The 16897-nt window shown below is 42.5% G+C and overlaps 1 protein-coding gene across 4 annotated transcripts in view; it reads right to left on the bottom strand.

Moving 5' to 3' along the window:
- Positions 1-271: 271 nt before the first annotated feature.
- The window catches only part of LOC123745397 (rhomboid-related protein 2), a 33191-nt gene continuing 16565 nt past the window's right edge, over positions 272-16897 (bottom strand). For all 4 annotated transcript variants that reach the window (XM_069300833.1, XM_045725912.2, XM_045725914.2 and 1 more), the window contains exons 5-8: positions 11317-11459; positions 3889-4033; positions 3341-3520; positions 272-1913 (exon numbers count right to left, since the gene is read on the bottom strand). In XM_069300833.1, coding sequence (XP_069156934.1) covers positions 1674-1913; positions 3341-3520; positions 3889-4033; positions 11317-11459 — 708 coding nt within the window. In that variant the 3' untranslated portion in view covers positions 272-1673. The remainder of the gene's footprint in view (positions 1914-3340; positions 3521-3888; positions 4034-11316; positions 11460-16897) is intronic.

Consider the following 16897-nt stretch of genomic DNA (forward strand, 5'->3'; position numbering starts at 1 on the left):
CTTAACACTGACAAATTAATTTCAAGAGCTAAGTTTCTGATGGAAACTTTCTGATAAACTTCTTTCAATTCCATAAGTACATCTACAAAAATGTGATGTGTAAACTAACTTCCAACTACCCTTCACATCCTCACACAAAGAAAAATAACATTAAAAGTCAATGCAAGTAATTATCAAAGAGAAGGCACCAAACCGGGAAGGTTATGTAGCACCATCAAATGTGTGGGAAAAGTCAATGCAAGATAAAGCAAAAGGAAATGCATACACAGTATTTTATAAATAGTAAATAGAATCCTTTATTATAATAAATATTAAATGTATAAAAATATCTGGACAAAAACCTGGCTAATAAAACGGCATTTTTAAATTTACAAGACATTAAATAACCATTTTTTATCACATTAAAGCTAAAATTAAATATAGTAACAGACTCCTGGATAAAACTAATATCTGCTATATGATATTACTTTGGATTTTAAAAGTGATATTGCCAAAACAATTTTTGCTCAAAATCTGGTGCAATAAAGCAAAAAATGCGCACTTGTAATGCAACTAACTATTCTGCTGTGTACATTTATTATTAAATATTTTATGTTGTATTACTTTAATGTAATTTTCCTTGAAACTTAAAATTACACGTGTGCTAAAAACTAATTTGGCTGTCGTAGAAATCCCTCCCCTGGCAGAGTAGAGCCCCTAGTAAATTTCCACACAGTAAACTCCCCTATAAAGGTGATCCCTGCCCCCCCCCCCCTTCCTTCCTTGCAATAAATTCAAGACTATGCTTATACATCAATACATATAAATGGTTCAAAGTTCACATATATTATTTTTATTTTAAGGATACTAATGGCAAAAGAAGGTGGGGGTCTAATATGTATATATATATAAGGGGTCAAATATTTATTCAACCCCACCACAAGGGTCAAATAAAATATAAATATATTTATAGAGATGAGTACATTTAAAATATAAAAGTTAGTTATATAAATAAAAGAACATCAAGCTCCAGGGCAGTAACTACATACATACAGTACACTGTATTTCAGCTACACAATATTTAAATACTTAAAAAAGAGGTAAAGAGGAGAACATTTCCTTATTAAGGTACAAGTACATACTCACTAAACACGGGATCAATATAATCCTACAAATCACACTCGAGATTCTCAATAAGTCATCAACATTTTACATTTAAAAGCACAACCTTTACTATTTCATTCCCAAGTGTATGAGAGTTTATGTGTGTAAATAATGGTGTATGTATAAATGCATATGTATCATGTATACAGTTGCATTTGAACATACAAGCCTATACATATATAATCAAGTGCCAAAACTTTTTATCGTAATTCAATATATAAACAAAATCCTCATACATGGATTGTAACTTGTGATATTCAATGGATTATTATTATTACACAATGTTAGCTTTGTTTTTTTTTTTAAATGAGATTTTGGCTTTGGCTCTTTTATCAAAATATTTTCATTGGTAACCACACATTACTACATTTGTTCCTTCATATATAAATATTGTATATAAAAATCTTAAGTAAAGAAAAGCAAGAACAAAAAATTAAGAGAAGCATTAGCCTGAGTGATAAGTGTAATTGTACTTTAAAGCAGCTTTTTGAATCATTCAGCACTTACTTAAAAAAGAAGTAAACAAATTACTACATTCCAACTCCAGTAATATTTTCAACTATTAGTTTCTTAGGCATGGGTGGATACAACCCTACCAAGTCAGGAAATACAATTTGAATAACAATAGCTGCAGTAATAAGGCACAGGAAAACTGCCAGGCCAGTCCACTTCAAAATTATTTCCCAGCGGTGTTCACGAAGATTACGCAGCGTCACCATGCCCACCAAAAGCCCAGCACAGAATCCAGCAAGATGAGCCACATAACTAACCTGTTATGACATACAAGACTGATTAATACTGTACTTACAACTTTGTTATACTATGAAAACTACATCTACCAAAATTATATAAAAAGTACACATCTCTATTGTACAATAATATAAAATTCTATTTATCTTCAAGACGAGCACCTTTCAACTGTTCTTTAATTTAAAGCACTGTGGCACCAATATACGAAACAATTGCCACAATACTCAACCTTTTGAACTGACAATGAATCTATAGCTCGGTGAACAAATCCACAAGGGCCGTGACGAGGTTTCGAACCTACGTCCGGGAGCATTCCAGACACTGCCTTAATCGACTGAGCTCCGACATGGTAAGAGAGTTGAAACCGAAGTTCTACTGAAAATACTGGATCCTGCAGCCTCTCTGAGGCACAAACCAGGGTTTTACACAACTTCCCCCTGCACTCGAGCAATGTCAATAGGCTGTTCTCTCTCTTCGCCTTTACTTCAATACACACACAAATCACAATAGCATGATGCATCAAATGAATAATTTGTTTGAATTGTTCATTTGAACAAATGAATTGTTCATTTGATGCATCACACTATTGTAATTTCTGTATCTATAGCTCAGTCCTCCTAAATAAGCACAAATATAACACTAACCATTCCATGATCTAAAATATTTAAGCAATAACCCCACATCAGCAGAAGGATTATTATTTGTTATCCCTCTAATAACTTTAAATTTATTTTGAATCTTAAGCTTGTTTAATAGTACATAAGTAAACTACTGTCTTGTATTGACAAACAAGAACAACCTACATTACATGGCATGTGCAACAAGCTACTTTGTATGTACTAATAACAGCACTATCCTGATATACTCACTATCAAAATTCCCCCTAGCTAACCCTTTACAATACAGTACCGAATAATAGTATTATATGCAAAGAAATTACATTATTGTGATATATCAATGAGAAGATCCACAGGAGCCGTGATGAGGATTCAAATCTATGCGCTGGGTGTTCCCAGATGCACGCTCTAGTCAACAACGCCATGACATGGTAAAAGAATTGCAACTGTCAGAGGTAAAATTACTGGACGACAGAGCCAGAGGGCATCAGAGAATTGTGTGAAACCCCAGTTTGGCGTCAGTGGAAGCCTCAGGAATCCTTGAAGGTGCAGTAGTACTCCAGTTTGCAATTATTTTATCATGTCATGGCGTAGTCGACTAGAGCGTACATCTGGGAACACCCAGCGCACAAGTTCGAATCCTCATCACGGCTCCTGTGGATTTTCTAACATTATCATAATTAACGAGAAATATGTATATTCAATACTTGAAAATATAAGGTTTACACTTAATGCAAGAGTACTGTATAGTTCATTACACAAATAGCTTTGCCAATGCACTCACAATGCAAACTAACACAAAGTCATCACAAGATAAACAAAATACTCACTCGTGAATCGGCTTTAGTAAGGGTCATGTATGTAAAGACTCCAATATCTGTAGCCATCATCGTCACAAGCACCAACAGTCGAGCCCAGTTAAATGGCATTTCTGACCAGTTGATGATTATGTTTGCCAAGTGAGCTGCAATGAGTGCATAGCATCCCCCAGATGCACCCACCAGATATGACTGGGGAGAGGAAACTTATATGAGCCACCACACTAAACACATTTTGAATTGTTTTCAGCACATGCAACAGCAAATATTAAACAAATAAAATGCTAAATTAAATTTTTGCATCCATTGCTAGAAACTTTTCAAAAATGATTCTCAGAGTAAATATCTGATCTGTACAACACCTTCCCTTCTTATCATCACTCCTTCCCATTGATGGTTAAATTTGTCTTGGCAGAAATTTGAGAGCTCACCACACACATCTTTTAAGCTGCTGAATATATCTAAGATTATACATTAATTGCATTAAGCTTGTTGAAAATTTATCAACAATAGTGAGGGTGTATAAGTGGCTAAATGAACATGCCAATATGGATACTTACATGAGGATCAAACATAGAAGCAGCAAGAGAACCAGCAAGAACACCTGCCACATACAGTATCAAAAGCCGCCACCACCGATGAACCATCTCCAGTGGAATCCCAACGAACAAGGCAACCATCACATTAGACAGCAGATGCACATACCTGTTAAGGTAAAGTATGATATTGAGTATTATTGTAACTAGTCATGTGTGTACACACAAAAATCACACTAGCGTGATACATCTAATGAACAAATCCACAAGGGCCATGATGAGGATTCGAAGCTACGTCCGGGATGATCCCAGAAAACACCTTAGTCGATTGTGCCACAACATGGTCAAAAGAATTGCAACTGGGAGTGCTTCTGCCTTCACATGGATCCCGCAGCCTCTCTGAGACACAAACCTGGGGTTTACACAATTCCCCCCATGCACCTGGGGAATCAAGCTGTTCTACCAACAGTCAACAAGCTGTTCTACCTCTTCTTTTGATTATGTTACCTTTTGGTAATTCTTTTGACCATGTCATGGTGCAATTGACTAGGGCGCGTCGTCAATTGCGCGGTGTGACATGGTTCGAACCCTCATCACGGCCCATGTAGATTTGTTCATTCGTCATGTGTGTCTTTGTTTACACTTACCAGTGTCCAGAAGAAAAGTGATTTAGCCTGACAGCTGGGTGGACAGCACTTCGGATTCGTAGTCCTGAGGTCCCAGGTTCGATCCCCGGTGGAGGCGGAGACAAATGGGCAAAATGTTTCTTTCACCCTGATACCCCTGTTACCTAGCAGTAAACAGGTACCTGGGCGTTAGACAGCTGCTACGGGCTGCTTACTGGGGGGTGTGTAGCAAAAAGGAGGACTGGTCGAGGAGCAGGCCGCGGGGACGCTAAGCCCCGAAATCATCTTAAGATAACCTCAAGATAGCCTGCTTACCACATTTTACCAACCCTTTCCTCCAAAAATGATAGCACAGTACTTATAAAAACTGTTGGTAGAATGTACAAATATAAACTATTGTACCCAAGATTACACTTTCAGGACTCTGGGACTCCATTTCAACTTATAGTACACAGTAATATAAAAAACCTGCCCTCACCAATCATTACATTCAGCATTGAATGTAATGAAACTGCATTTTCTGGGTGAGACCCTGAGGCTCTCCGGAGCTTATCCAGGCTGATTTGCAAATGTCAGACTTTGGCATCAGTCATGTGTATGGAATTCTATGGGCCTACCGGGGACCACGAGCCAGAACCTGGCCCCCTCAGAGAGGCAAGAGGAGCAAAGCCCTATAGAAACCCCCATGTGGTTGGAAGCATTCTATGTCTGCCATCAACCGCGTAAGGCACCCAGAAAGGTAACCGTCCCAAAACAAACCCCTACTCTGGTGAAAATTGCTACCACAAATCGAACAAGTGGATAGAACTTCCCTAAAAGAAACGAGCAAATGATCATGACGTCACATGTCGCCGCACCCCTGTCTGCGCAGCTCCCCCTTCCCCGGGATGGGGAATGGGGAGCCCCAGACCTACTGCACCGGCTATCCACCATCAGTTCTGAGGCTGGATGTCAAAAACTGCGAAAAAGCGCCGACTGGAGGGAGGGAGGGATGCCGGGGAGCCTCTGGGTCTCATCCAGAAAAATAGCGTTTCATTACATTCAACGCTGGCTTTCTGTGGGGAGCCCCTTCGGCTCCCCGGAGCTAAATACCCACACAGGAAATAAAAGGGAGGCGATCGCCGCACACTCCCCAACTCAAAGTCGAGACAACTGGCTGCAACCGACAACCCAAAGCAACACAGGCTCGAATGGGCCCGGGAACGACCACGAGATATCGAGCAGCCAGGTATGACTGCCAAAAGCTCCGTGCCCGAATGTCAGCCAGGATATGCTGCCAAGACGGCAGCAAGAGCAGCAAATCTACGATCATCATGGGCACGGGAATAGAATGCAGGCCGGCTAGCCTCAATAACACAGCGGACAACCTAGGAGACCCTCACCTGCGAACAGGAAAGAAGGGAACCGGATCAACCCAAAGCGTGTCCCGGACACAGAAGCCGTGGCGTGCAAATAACAGAGAAGGGCCACAACCGGACACAAAACACGATGCACCCCTGGCCCAACCAACCAAGGACCCCTCCAGAAAGCAGCAGTCTCATTCTGTGCAAGAAAAGAGGTCGACGGCTGCAACCGAACAAACCTATCGCCACGACCGAAGGAGAGCAAGAAGCTCACCAAACTGACTCCTAGAGGCAAATGCCAACAGGAAAAGAGCCTTTGAGAAACAAACCTGAACCGAAGGGGACACAACAAACCGAGGAGGAGAAGAAAGAGCACGCTGTCCGAAGACCAGGACGGCTCAGGCAGCGCGAATTCCCCGAGATCGCCAGTCCTCGAAACCAACGAAGCCCCGCTCCAACCTCGAACCCACAGACGGTAAGGATCCGGATGCAGGTAGGAAGGGGGAACAAGTCCTGAGCGTTTACTGTAATAGGACTCGCACTCAGGTAATCCCAGGCAGGGTATTGCTAACCGGCGCCCAAGTCTACCAAACAACCTTCTAAGAAATGAACCCTCGGGACGTGGGTGAGACACTTGTGGGGACCTAGCAGGGGGAACCACCGGAAGAAGGAAGAATACTCAGTACACAGGGGACACAGGAGGCAAGAACAAAGGCAGACCCCCCCCCCCCACCAGGCAGACAAACAAAAAGAAAAAAGAAAACCCCGCAAGAGGACAGTGTACCCAGGCGGAACTGAGCCAGCCGCCATGATTGGTGAAAACAAGCTGCGCAGTACCCTGCGCCCCACCAGTGCAAACTGCCCCTTACCCTAAGGCGAACAAGGGAGACAGAACACCCGAGCACACAAAGGGTGGCCGAAAACCAAGCAGTAAACAGCCTAGCAGGGGAAAAACCCAAGGAACTTGTGAAACGTGGCCCCAAGGGCAGTACTTACAGGGCACCTAGGGAAGGAAACCCTAGGCACATGCAGCCCGAGTACTGGAGAATCCCTCCTGGCTCACGCACCACCTAGAAGACAGTCACCACACTCTAGGTACAGTGCTGAAACAACCACAGGAGCCGGAGCACACGACCTCAGTCTCTAGCATCAGCCGAAGAACTGATGGTGGATAGCCGGCATGGTAGATCTGGGGCTTCCCCCTTTCCCCTCCCGGGGAAGGGGGAGCTGTGCAGACAACGGCGCGGCAACATGTGACGTCATGATCATTTGCTCGTTTCTTTTAGAGGACTTCTATCCACTTGTTCGGTTTGTGGTAGCAATTTTCACTAGAACAATGGTTTGTTTCGGGACGTTTACCTTTCTGGGTGCCTGACCCGGTCGATGGCAGACATAGAATGCTTCCAACCACACGGGGGTTTCTATAAGCCATTGCTCCCCTTGTCTCTCTGAAGGGGCCAGGTTCTGGCTCATGGTTCCCGGTAGGCCCATAGAACTCCATACACATGACTGATGCCAAAGTCTGACATTAGTATATCAGCCTGGATAAGCTCCAGGGAATCGAAGGGGCTCCCCCCAGAAAATGTAGTTATATTATCTTCAATGCAACAAAAATGTTGCATTTTATAAACAAACACATACAAAGATGATTTATTATTAGCTCTAACAACTCATGAAATTTGGATGCAAAAAATGCAAAGAAATGGCAAAATTCAATGAAAATAGTGAGATTCACTCTCAATCAAAGATTCATCAAATCTTTTGAACAATCTGGTCCAAATTAATACCAATATTAGATTCCAAAGTTAAAAAACAAACAAATTATGAAATATTATAAGAGATGAAATATGAGAAGTGTACAAATAATTTAGGACAATGAAACTGGACACAAGGTAATGCATGTATGATGTCATTTTGGAGAGGCCAATTCTTATACTGTACTCAAAGTTCAACAGTGACCAAGTTATTACTTTGTGGAACTGGAGCAATGAAAGTTTCTTTGTATCAGTTGTGTAGTACTTGAATAACACAAAAGCATTATGGATAGCGATTTGCAGAAAGTAGAATGTGATTCGTCCACTTGTGACATTTTCGTGTGAAATGATAATATTTGACCATTTGATCGAAGTGATCAACACCTTTCATGTGGTTATTGTAGTCACAGATTGCCTTTGGTTCGTTCACAATGACCTGTTGCAATGATGTTCCGTCAGGTTTGCGTACGCGTTTCCTTCGTTCCACTTCTAGTGTATCTGCATTGTGACAAGTTGTGATGAGTGAAAGAACTCGCTTATCTTTCAATAGGATTACAAAAGTACTGTCCTTCCATCTGAATACAGTTTTATCTATTGGCAGTTTACCCTTTACTTGTAGCCGAAGATCTTTTGGTGCACCATGCTGCAATCTGCAAGTACCACAGGTGTATACACCTTGTTCAAGCAGCTTCTCACTAAGTTGAACTGAGTTATAGTAGTTATCCATATACAGTATATATAAATGGTAACCTTTGTTCTTCAGTGGTTCAATCAAGCCCATAACCGTTTGAATTGTTGTCTTCCCAATTCCTGAATATACTTCAAAATCATAGATGTAACCAGTACGCAATTCAACTAGCATGTACAACTTTACTCCATATATCAGGTTTATTTGGATTATAAACCTTGAAAGACAGATGGCCCCTCCATGACATTGTGCCTTCATCTAACCACAGATTTTTCTAAGGAATGTACAGTTTTTGCATTTGTGCAGATATTACATTTTTGCTTTTCACTCAGACGAGTTTCTTTCCCTGCTTTCATCATGGACTGGCTCTGTTTTTTATCACTATCCATCTTCGAGTATATGTAGTCTGTTTATAAAGGCACTAACAAATATAGCCGAGAAAAAATAACCAGAACGGGCACACGTTTTTGCGCGAGGGAAGGCCGCAGTGGTCATGGGTGTGAACACAATAACAACAGGCCTACTTACTGTGTGGGTGGTGGTGCCATGATGCCACATGGGTCATCACAGAAAATCAGAAGACGTTGGCGCATTTTTTAAAACCAGTCCCATAATGATCGGGGGAGAAAACCCAGCGTTGAATGTAATGAAACACCATTTTCTGGGTGAGTTCCGGAGGCTCTCTGGAGCTATCCAAGCTGAATGGATATGTATATCTTTCTGGCATCAGTCAATGCATGGAGTTCTTGCTTACCGGAGACCACAAGCCAAAACCTGGCCCCTTCTAGAGAGGCACGAGGAGCAATGGCCTATAGACACTCCCCTGTGGTTGGGAGCATTCTATGTCTGCCATCGACCGGGATAGGCACTCAGAAAGGTAGGCCCCCCAAATTCTGGTAAAAGTATTGCGACCAACCAAAAGCCAAACAGGTAGACAGAACTCCCCAAACAAAAATTAGCAAACTTGCATGACACCATCACGTCGCCGCGCCCCTGTCTGTGCAACTCCCCCTTCCCGGGAGGGGGAAGAGGGAGCCCCAGACCCATCTGCCAGCGACCCAACCTACAGTTCTTAGGCTGGATGTCCAAAAAACGTGAAAAACACCCCCCGGCCGGGGAGGGAGGGAGGGATGCCGGGGAGCCTCTGGGACTCGCCCAGAAAATGGCATTTCATTACATTCAACGCTGGTTTTCTGGGGGGAGCCCCGTGGGCTCCCCAGAGCTAACTACTCAAAGAAAAGGAAAAACAGGGACTTACCCAGGAGGCGTTTCGTCCTCACTCCTCAACATGAAGTCGAGACAACTGGCTGCAACCGCCAACCCAAGGCAACGCAGGCCCTACCTGGCCCCAGAATATTCACCAGGTAGTGAGCAGCCAGGACCCTGTTCAACCTCCAAAAACCCCACGCCCGAATGTCAACCCAAGACATGTTGCCAAAGATGGCAGTCAAAGCAGCAAACTTATGCTCGTTGCGGACAAGGATAAACCACAGGCTGGTTAGACTTAATAACCCAGCGGACAACCTGAGAGACCCGGGAACAGGGAAGAAGGGAAACTGGGTCAACCCAAAGCGCATCCCCGGTCACCAAAACCGTGGCGCGTAAATAACGGCGGAGAGCCGCAACCGGACACCCCACATGATGCACCCCCGGCCTGACCAAACAAGCATCAACAACCCAAGGCCCCCTCCGAAATGCAGCCGTTCTTGGCTGGAACTGGAACCAGAGGCACAACCGCACCAGACTCCCATCAGCCTAAGAACTGAAGATTGGGTCGCCAGCGGATGGGTCTGGAGTTCCCCCTTCCCCCTCCCGGGGAGAGGGGGGTTGCGCAGGCAGCAGCGTGGCGATGTGATGTCATGCTAGTTTGCTAATTTTCGTTTGGGGAGTTCTGTCCACCTGTTCAGCTTCCAGTTGCAATACTTTTACCAGAATAGGGGTTTGTTTTGGGGCGCCTACCTTTCTGGGTGCCTATCTTGGCCGATGGCAGACATAAAATGCTCCCAACCACAGAGGGGGGGGGGGGGGTCTCTATAGGCCATTGCTCCTCGTGCCTCTCAAAAGGGGGGTCAGGTTCTGGCTTGTGGTCCCCACTAGGCAAGAACTCCATGCATTGACTGATGCCAGAAAGATATACATATCCATATATTCATCCTGGATAGTTACGGGAAGCCAATGCCCCCCCCCCCAGAAATGTATTTTTAACAAATATTTTAATTTAAGACACAAGGGTGTCCTCGCCCAGACTGAGTATATTCATATAAAAATGCAATATGAGTTATCGGCCAGGCAGTGTTAAAAAGTACAATACAACTCAAATATGCAACTTCTGAGGAAAGGCATTCAACACTTTACACTGCAGGTGAGCCATGTGATAAGAATAATGTATGAATGAACCAATCTATCATACCAGTGAAGGCTGTACCAGTATTGTAAATGCCATATTAATTTTAGATATTCTCAATAAGGCAAAATGTATCGGCTGACAAAATTTAACAAAAAATTTATGTAACATTACTGTATGAGCTCGCTTACCCGGATTCCACTAAATTGGATATTTGGGTTATCTGGCCAAATCACATCCAGATAATTTTCTGGCAAAACTTTGCAATATCCGGATAATGATCCAGATAACCGGAGATTAGGTTACGTAAATTTTAAAGAATTACACATTTCAAGATCCACATTATCAAACAAGAAGATGAACTATAGGTAACAAGGTAAGCCTTAGGTTCTCTTTTAAATTACATTTTTGATTTACAGTGTGTGTTGAAGTTCAAATTATGTTGGTTGGGGTACAAAATTTTTGGAATATGGTCATTTTTAGACTTCCCTTGTATGAATCCTGCTTGTCCAGGTGGGGGGTCCTTACCATATAATCTGGATAATTGAGCTCATACAGTACTTCATTTTGAAGAACGTTATTAAATATAACATGCAGTAATGGCGATTGCTATGAATTTATGCAAATAAAACAAATATCCTCACTAATGACATATGTAGCTTTAACAAATAAATGAACACTTAATGAGCATACATACCCAGCATGAAGAAACATATAGGAGATGAATCTCCAAAGTTCCAGACGGCGATAAGGATCATAAATGAGTGGGGAGGACCATGGAATGGGAGAATAAGGGCCTATATCACCCATGGTCACTGCATAGTACACAAATATACCAACCTACAACAGAAAAACTTATTTTTTATTGCTCCATCCACCTACTTAAGACATGCCACACTACCCAAAACACTTTAGAAAACCAGAACAATACAGTAATTTTACATTTCAATAACCAATTAACTCCTTGCACACATACAAGAAAAAGCCAACAGCAACACTCAAAGAAAATTCAACACGCTTTTATAGCTTTGGAGTAATAGTACAGTATTTGCTTTAGGAAAAAATGCCTAAACACAAAGGGTATTTCGGAATAACAAATTTCACAGAAAAATCAAATTAAACAAGCATTTAAGCATCTGGAAGCAAGCAGTGATTATACCATTATATGGAAATAAATGATGATGTTGCAAACAAAAATTAAAGAGGCAATAACTTCCTAAATGTATTGTAGTAGGCAGAGAATATGGTAAGATAGCAATTGCAAGAGTACAGTTAATTACTAGTACTGAGAAATTGGTCAGTAATGAATAAGGTAGGTCCTGCAGTAGATATTTGCTGAAAGGCACGATATTATGATTTTAAGTTCACATCACCTTCATACATAAAAAAAAAAAAGACTGACAAAGCAGACAAAAACTTGAAAGAATGATCACATTGGTCATGTTCTACTAATGGTATGAAACAATTGTTTTTAGGTAGGAGTTGGTGCATGTATAACAGTTAACGGTTGTGATATTTAGAAATATCCTATTCATTGGATAATATTCATTTCTTCTTGTAGATTTCTGTATTATGATTTGTAATTCCTTCCTTATACCTTTGATTTATGTTATTTCAGATATGTAGGGAACCAAGTAGATTAAATCTGCAAAAGCTTATTCAATCATATGCTTATTCTCTTGCTTCTTCAGTGGTATAATGAGTGACATTAAATATTAGTGTAGGTGCACACCAGGATTGTGTTGATCACATTAAATATCTGGGCCATAAGACTAAGAAAAGAAGTTTGATTAATCAAATTGAGAGAAGGCCGAGTCAGGGAAGGAAAAGTGACTGGAGCATCAATAGTTCTGATTACAAGAAACATGACAGGAAGAAATGTACCATGTGCCACTCATGTACCAGAAGGCACATGAGTGGCTACAACTCCCAAGATTGAAAAGTGCATATCAAGATGGTCTGGGTATGTTGAACAAATGAATTATGGTAGACTGGTGAAGAGAACATTCAACTGAATGGCATAACAAGAGAAGAGGAAGTGTGTAAGGAGGTGGGATTGAGCAATTACTGCATAGTATATGGGTGGCAGCAATTTAAGGAGGAATTTATTTATATTGTAAATAACTTGCAAAAAACACGGTACACCTGGTTCTATGATGTACTATTGTGGAGGGTTGCTATGGATGAATGCTCCAAACTTTAACTTTTTATATACAGTATATTGAATCGGAGTACAGATCCACAAGGGCCGTGACGAGGATTTGAGCCTACGTCCGAGAGCATCCCATTACGCTGCCTTAATTGACTGAGCTACGACATGGTCAAAAGAGTTGAAACCAGAAGTTCTATTGAACTTACTTGGATCCTGCAGCCTCTCCGAGACACAAACCAGGGTTTTACACAACTCCCCTATGCACTCGAGCTATGTCAATAGGCCGTTCTACCTCTCCGCCCTTACTTCATTACACGCATCACGCTATTGTGATTTCTGTGTGTAATCAGAGTACAGTTTTAATATCCTCCCCTTTCAATGGTGTTTTATGCCATTTATCCAGGTTGATGCCTCCCAACCCCAAGAAAGTTGGAAACTGATTAATTATAATGTAATGTATGCAATAACATAAATCATTTAAACATTTTGAAATCTTGTTGGATTGGACATTTAATTTAACACATTACATAATTACTATGTTTCCATAAATCTGTATGTTTTAAATGGTAATTATTTAAATGGTTATCTACAAATTAATCTGGTAATCTACACACTAATATTGGGCCTAAAACTGCTATTAGGAAAACAAAACAAAAGATGAATTCCAGAGAAGCAACTGGGATATCTCCACAAGGAATACTTCACTTTTTGATTAAAGATCTATTGTATCAATATTATTATGAATGTACAGGGGTACCTCAGTTTAAGAGTTTAATCCGTCCCTGGAGACAGCTCATAACCCGAAAACTTGTAAACCGAAGCTAATTTCTCCATAAGAAATAATGGGAAATGAATTAATCCATTCCTAACTATGCAAAAACCTCACTTCAAGCTAAATTTTATACCCAATTCATCCAAATCTACACTGCAAAAGTATGTTCAAGTTATTACTTACCCTTGCTGATGACTCCTGTTGGTGTATGGAAGATGGTGAGGAGGGGGGGGGGGAAGTGTTACTGTTTGGAAGGGGAGTCCCCTTCCATTATAACATCAGGCAGTAAAGATTTTTCTGGAGTGCACTCTCTGGCACATTTTGCCTGCATACCACTAGGTCTTGGTTGTGGCTCACTGCTTCATTTTCTCACAACGAAACGATCCACTGAACATTGTTTTTCCCTTCTTTGCAACACTTGTTTGTAGCAAGACATCACATTGTCATTTAAAAGGTCAATGCAACGGCCTGCTACAGCTTTATCTGGGTGAGTTATTAAAAAAAAAAAAAACTGCAGTTCTTCCCATACTTCACACATTTTCTTAACGAGGAAGGGACATCCTCTACTGCCTCTACTCACAACTATTTTCTTAGGTTGAACCTTACCACTGGCTTTCTTGGTACTCATGGCGTGATATATAACAACTTTTATGCTCAAATGGCCAAAATTCCAACAAAAAACTGTAAATCCTTGTGAAGAATTCAGGTGGGATAGTCACTGGGCACGAGGTTCTGGTAAACTGAGGGATAATTACCTAAGTGTAGTTACAGGATGAGAGCTACGCTTGTGGTGTCCCGTCTTCCCAGCACTCTGTCATATAATGCTTTGAAACTACTGACGGTCTTGGCCTCCACCACCTTCTCCCCTAACTTGTTCCAACCGTCTACCACTCTGTTTGCAAAAGTGAATTTTCTTATATTTCTTCGGCATCTGTGTTTAGCTAGTTTATATCTATGACCTCTTGTTCTTAAAGTTCCAGGTCTCGGGAAATCTTCCCTATCGATTTTATCAATTCCTGTTACTATTTTGTATGTAGTGATCATATCACCTCTTTTTCTTCTGTCTTCTAGTTTTGGCATATTTAATGCCTCTAACCTCTCCTCGTAGCTCTTGCCCTTCAGTTCTGGGAGCCACTTAGTAGCATGTCTTTGCACCTTTTCCAGTTTGTTGATGTGCTCCTTAAGATATGGGCACCACACAACTGCTGCATATTCTAGCTTTGGCCTAACAAAAGTCGTGAACAATTTCTTGAGTATATCGCCATCCATGTATTTAAAAGCAATTCTGAAGTTAGAAAGCGTGGCATAGGCTCCTCGCGCAATATTCTTTATGTGGTCCTCAGGTGATAGTTTTCTATCTAGAACCACCCCTAGATCTCTTTCTTTATCAGAATTCTTTAAAGATTTCTCACATAATATATAGGTTGTGTGGGGTCTATGTTCTCCTATTCCACATTCCATAACATGGCATTTATTAACATTAAATTCCATTTGCCAATGGGTGATCGCCGTGCCACGCGCTAGGTCGACCAGTACGCGTATCAACACCCTCGAATCCCGAGGCAACGTTCATATCCTGATCCAAATTTTCCGAGCAAATCTTGCTCATAACCCGAAAAACTCGTAAGCAGGGACGCTCGTAATCCGAGATACCACTGTACAGTATTAGATTAAATCTATTTTTTTATTTACAACTCACAAGAAACTATACAACTAGCCCTATGAGGCAGTAGAGTGCAACTATAGATGATTTTCTGGAGTGTCAAAGTGCCGCTACTCTGTGATGTTAGGCACCAAGAAAGGTAGGAATAACAAAAACCCTACATCGTAAGAAAAGTACAAACAAAAACCAAACAGAGGCAGAACTCCCTTCAATCCCAAGGAAACAAGCAAATATCACACTCCACTGCTATGCCGCTCGTCCGCACAGCCCACCCCTCCCCACACCGACTACCCAGCACTCCAGTTTGGAAGCCAAGCATCAAACAACTCGAAAAATCGCCGCCCGAAGGGAGGGAGGGTTGCCAGGGAGCCCCTAGGGCTCACCCAGAAAATGCAATTTCATTACATTCAACGCTGGTTTTCTGAGGGGAAGCCCCTTTGGTTCCCCTTGAGCTAGATAACCAAAGATAAGGAAAAGAGGGACTTACCCGGGAGGCGGCCGCCACACACTCCTCAATGCAAAGTCGAGACAACTGGATGCAACCTGCTACCGAAAGCAAAACAGGAATGCCCAGGAGCAGGAATGTTAACCAAATAACGGGTGGCCAGTACCCTGTTCGTACCTAAAATTCCCACCCCCAAATATCAGCCCAGGACATGTTGCCAAACACGGCAGCCACGGCAGGAAACTTGCCGTGCCGTGAAAGCTGGGAAAGAACCACACTCCTGGTGAGCAGATAAGGGGACTGGCTGGAAGCCCACACCAGCCAGTCGTTGAGGTAGGCCAGGACCTGAACCCCTAGCAGACACAGATGGGTCACCGTGACCCGGGTAAGACACGTGAATATGCGAGGTGCCAGATTCAAGCCAAAAGGAAGGCAATGAAAGTGGTAAGCCTGACACCCCACCATGAAATCTAGCCAGTCCCTGAACCCCAGATGAATAGTGATGTGCCAATACGTGTCCTTGAGGTCCAGGGATACCATAAAAAGCACCCGTCTCTAAAAATAGTCAGACCCGAGATAGACTAGTCATCTGAAAGGAGGGGCAAGGAATCCAGGGGGGTTCAAACGGGACAAGTCCAGAATGAACTGTTGCACATTCCCATTTCGGCACTGGGAACAGGCGAGAAACCCACTTGAGGGACAGTCGTTTCGACCATGCCCAAGAGCACCCACCCCAAAATGACCTGACGAAGTGCAGGGGAAGAAACTAGCCCCGTCAGCCCCTCCCCCTCCCCCCCAGGAGGAGCCATCCAACACCACCACAGGCCGGATGACACGACTGAAAACCCCCACAAATTGTGGGACCAAGCATGTGCAAACAGAGCAAGCCTCCCTCCCCCCCCATTGCCTCGTCAACGGGGCGAACTGCGAAAGGGCCGATGCCCCTTATGAGAAGCCGGCCAACGATCAGAGCAATTATCACGCCAATTAGACGACGCCAGCAGTGAAAGCAACATCGGCTCAGAAACTGACACCAAAGGCCCACCTTAACCAGTGGAACCTCGAGCCCTGGCATGACCCATACGAGAAGACCGAGAATGGCCACTCCGGAGAACCAACAAGTCCGACGTAGGACGACAACTAGACAAAGCCACTTGCAGAAACTACGTGAAAGAAGACTCCGCAAATGGCAACGCACAAAATGGAGATGAAAACCTAAGAGCCAGGGAACAGCCGCCAAATACAG

This window comes from Procambarus clarkii, chromosome 44 (genome assembly GCF_040958095.1).
Source record: "Procambarus clarkii isolate CNS0578487 chromosome 44, FALCON_Pclarkii_2.0, whole genome shotgun sequence".
Lineage (NCBI taxonomy): Eukaryota > Metazoa > Arthropoda > Malacostraca > Decapoda > Cambaridae > Procambarus > Procambarus clarkii.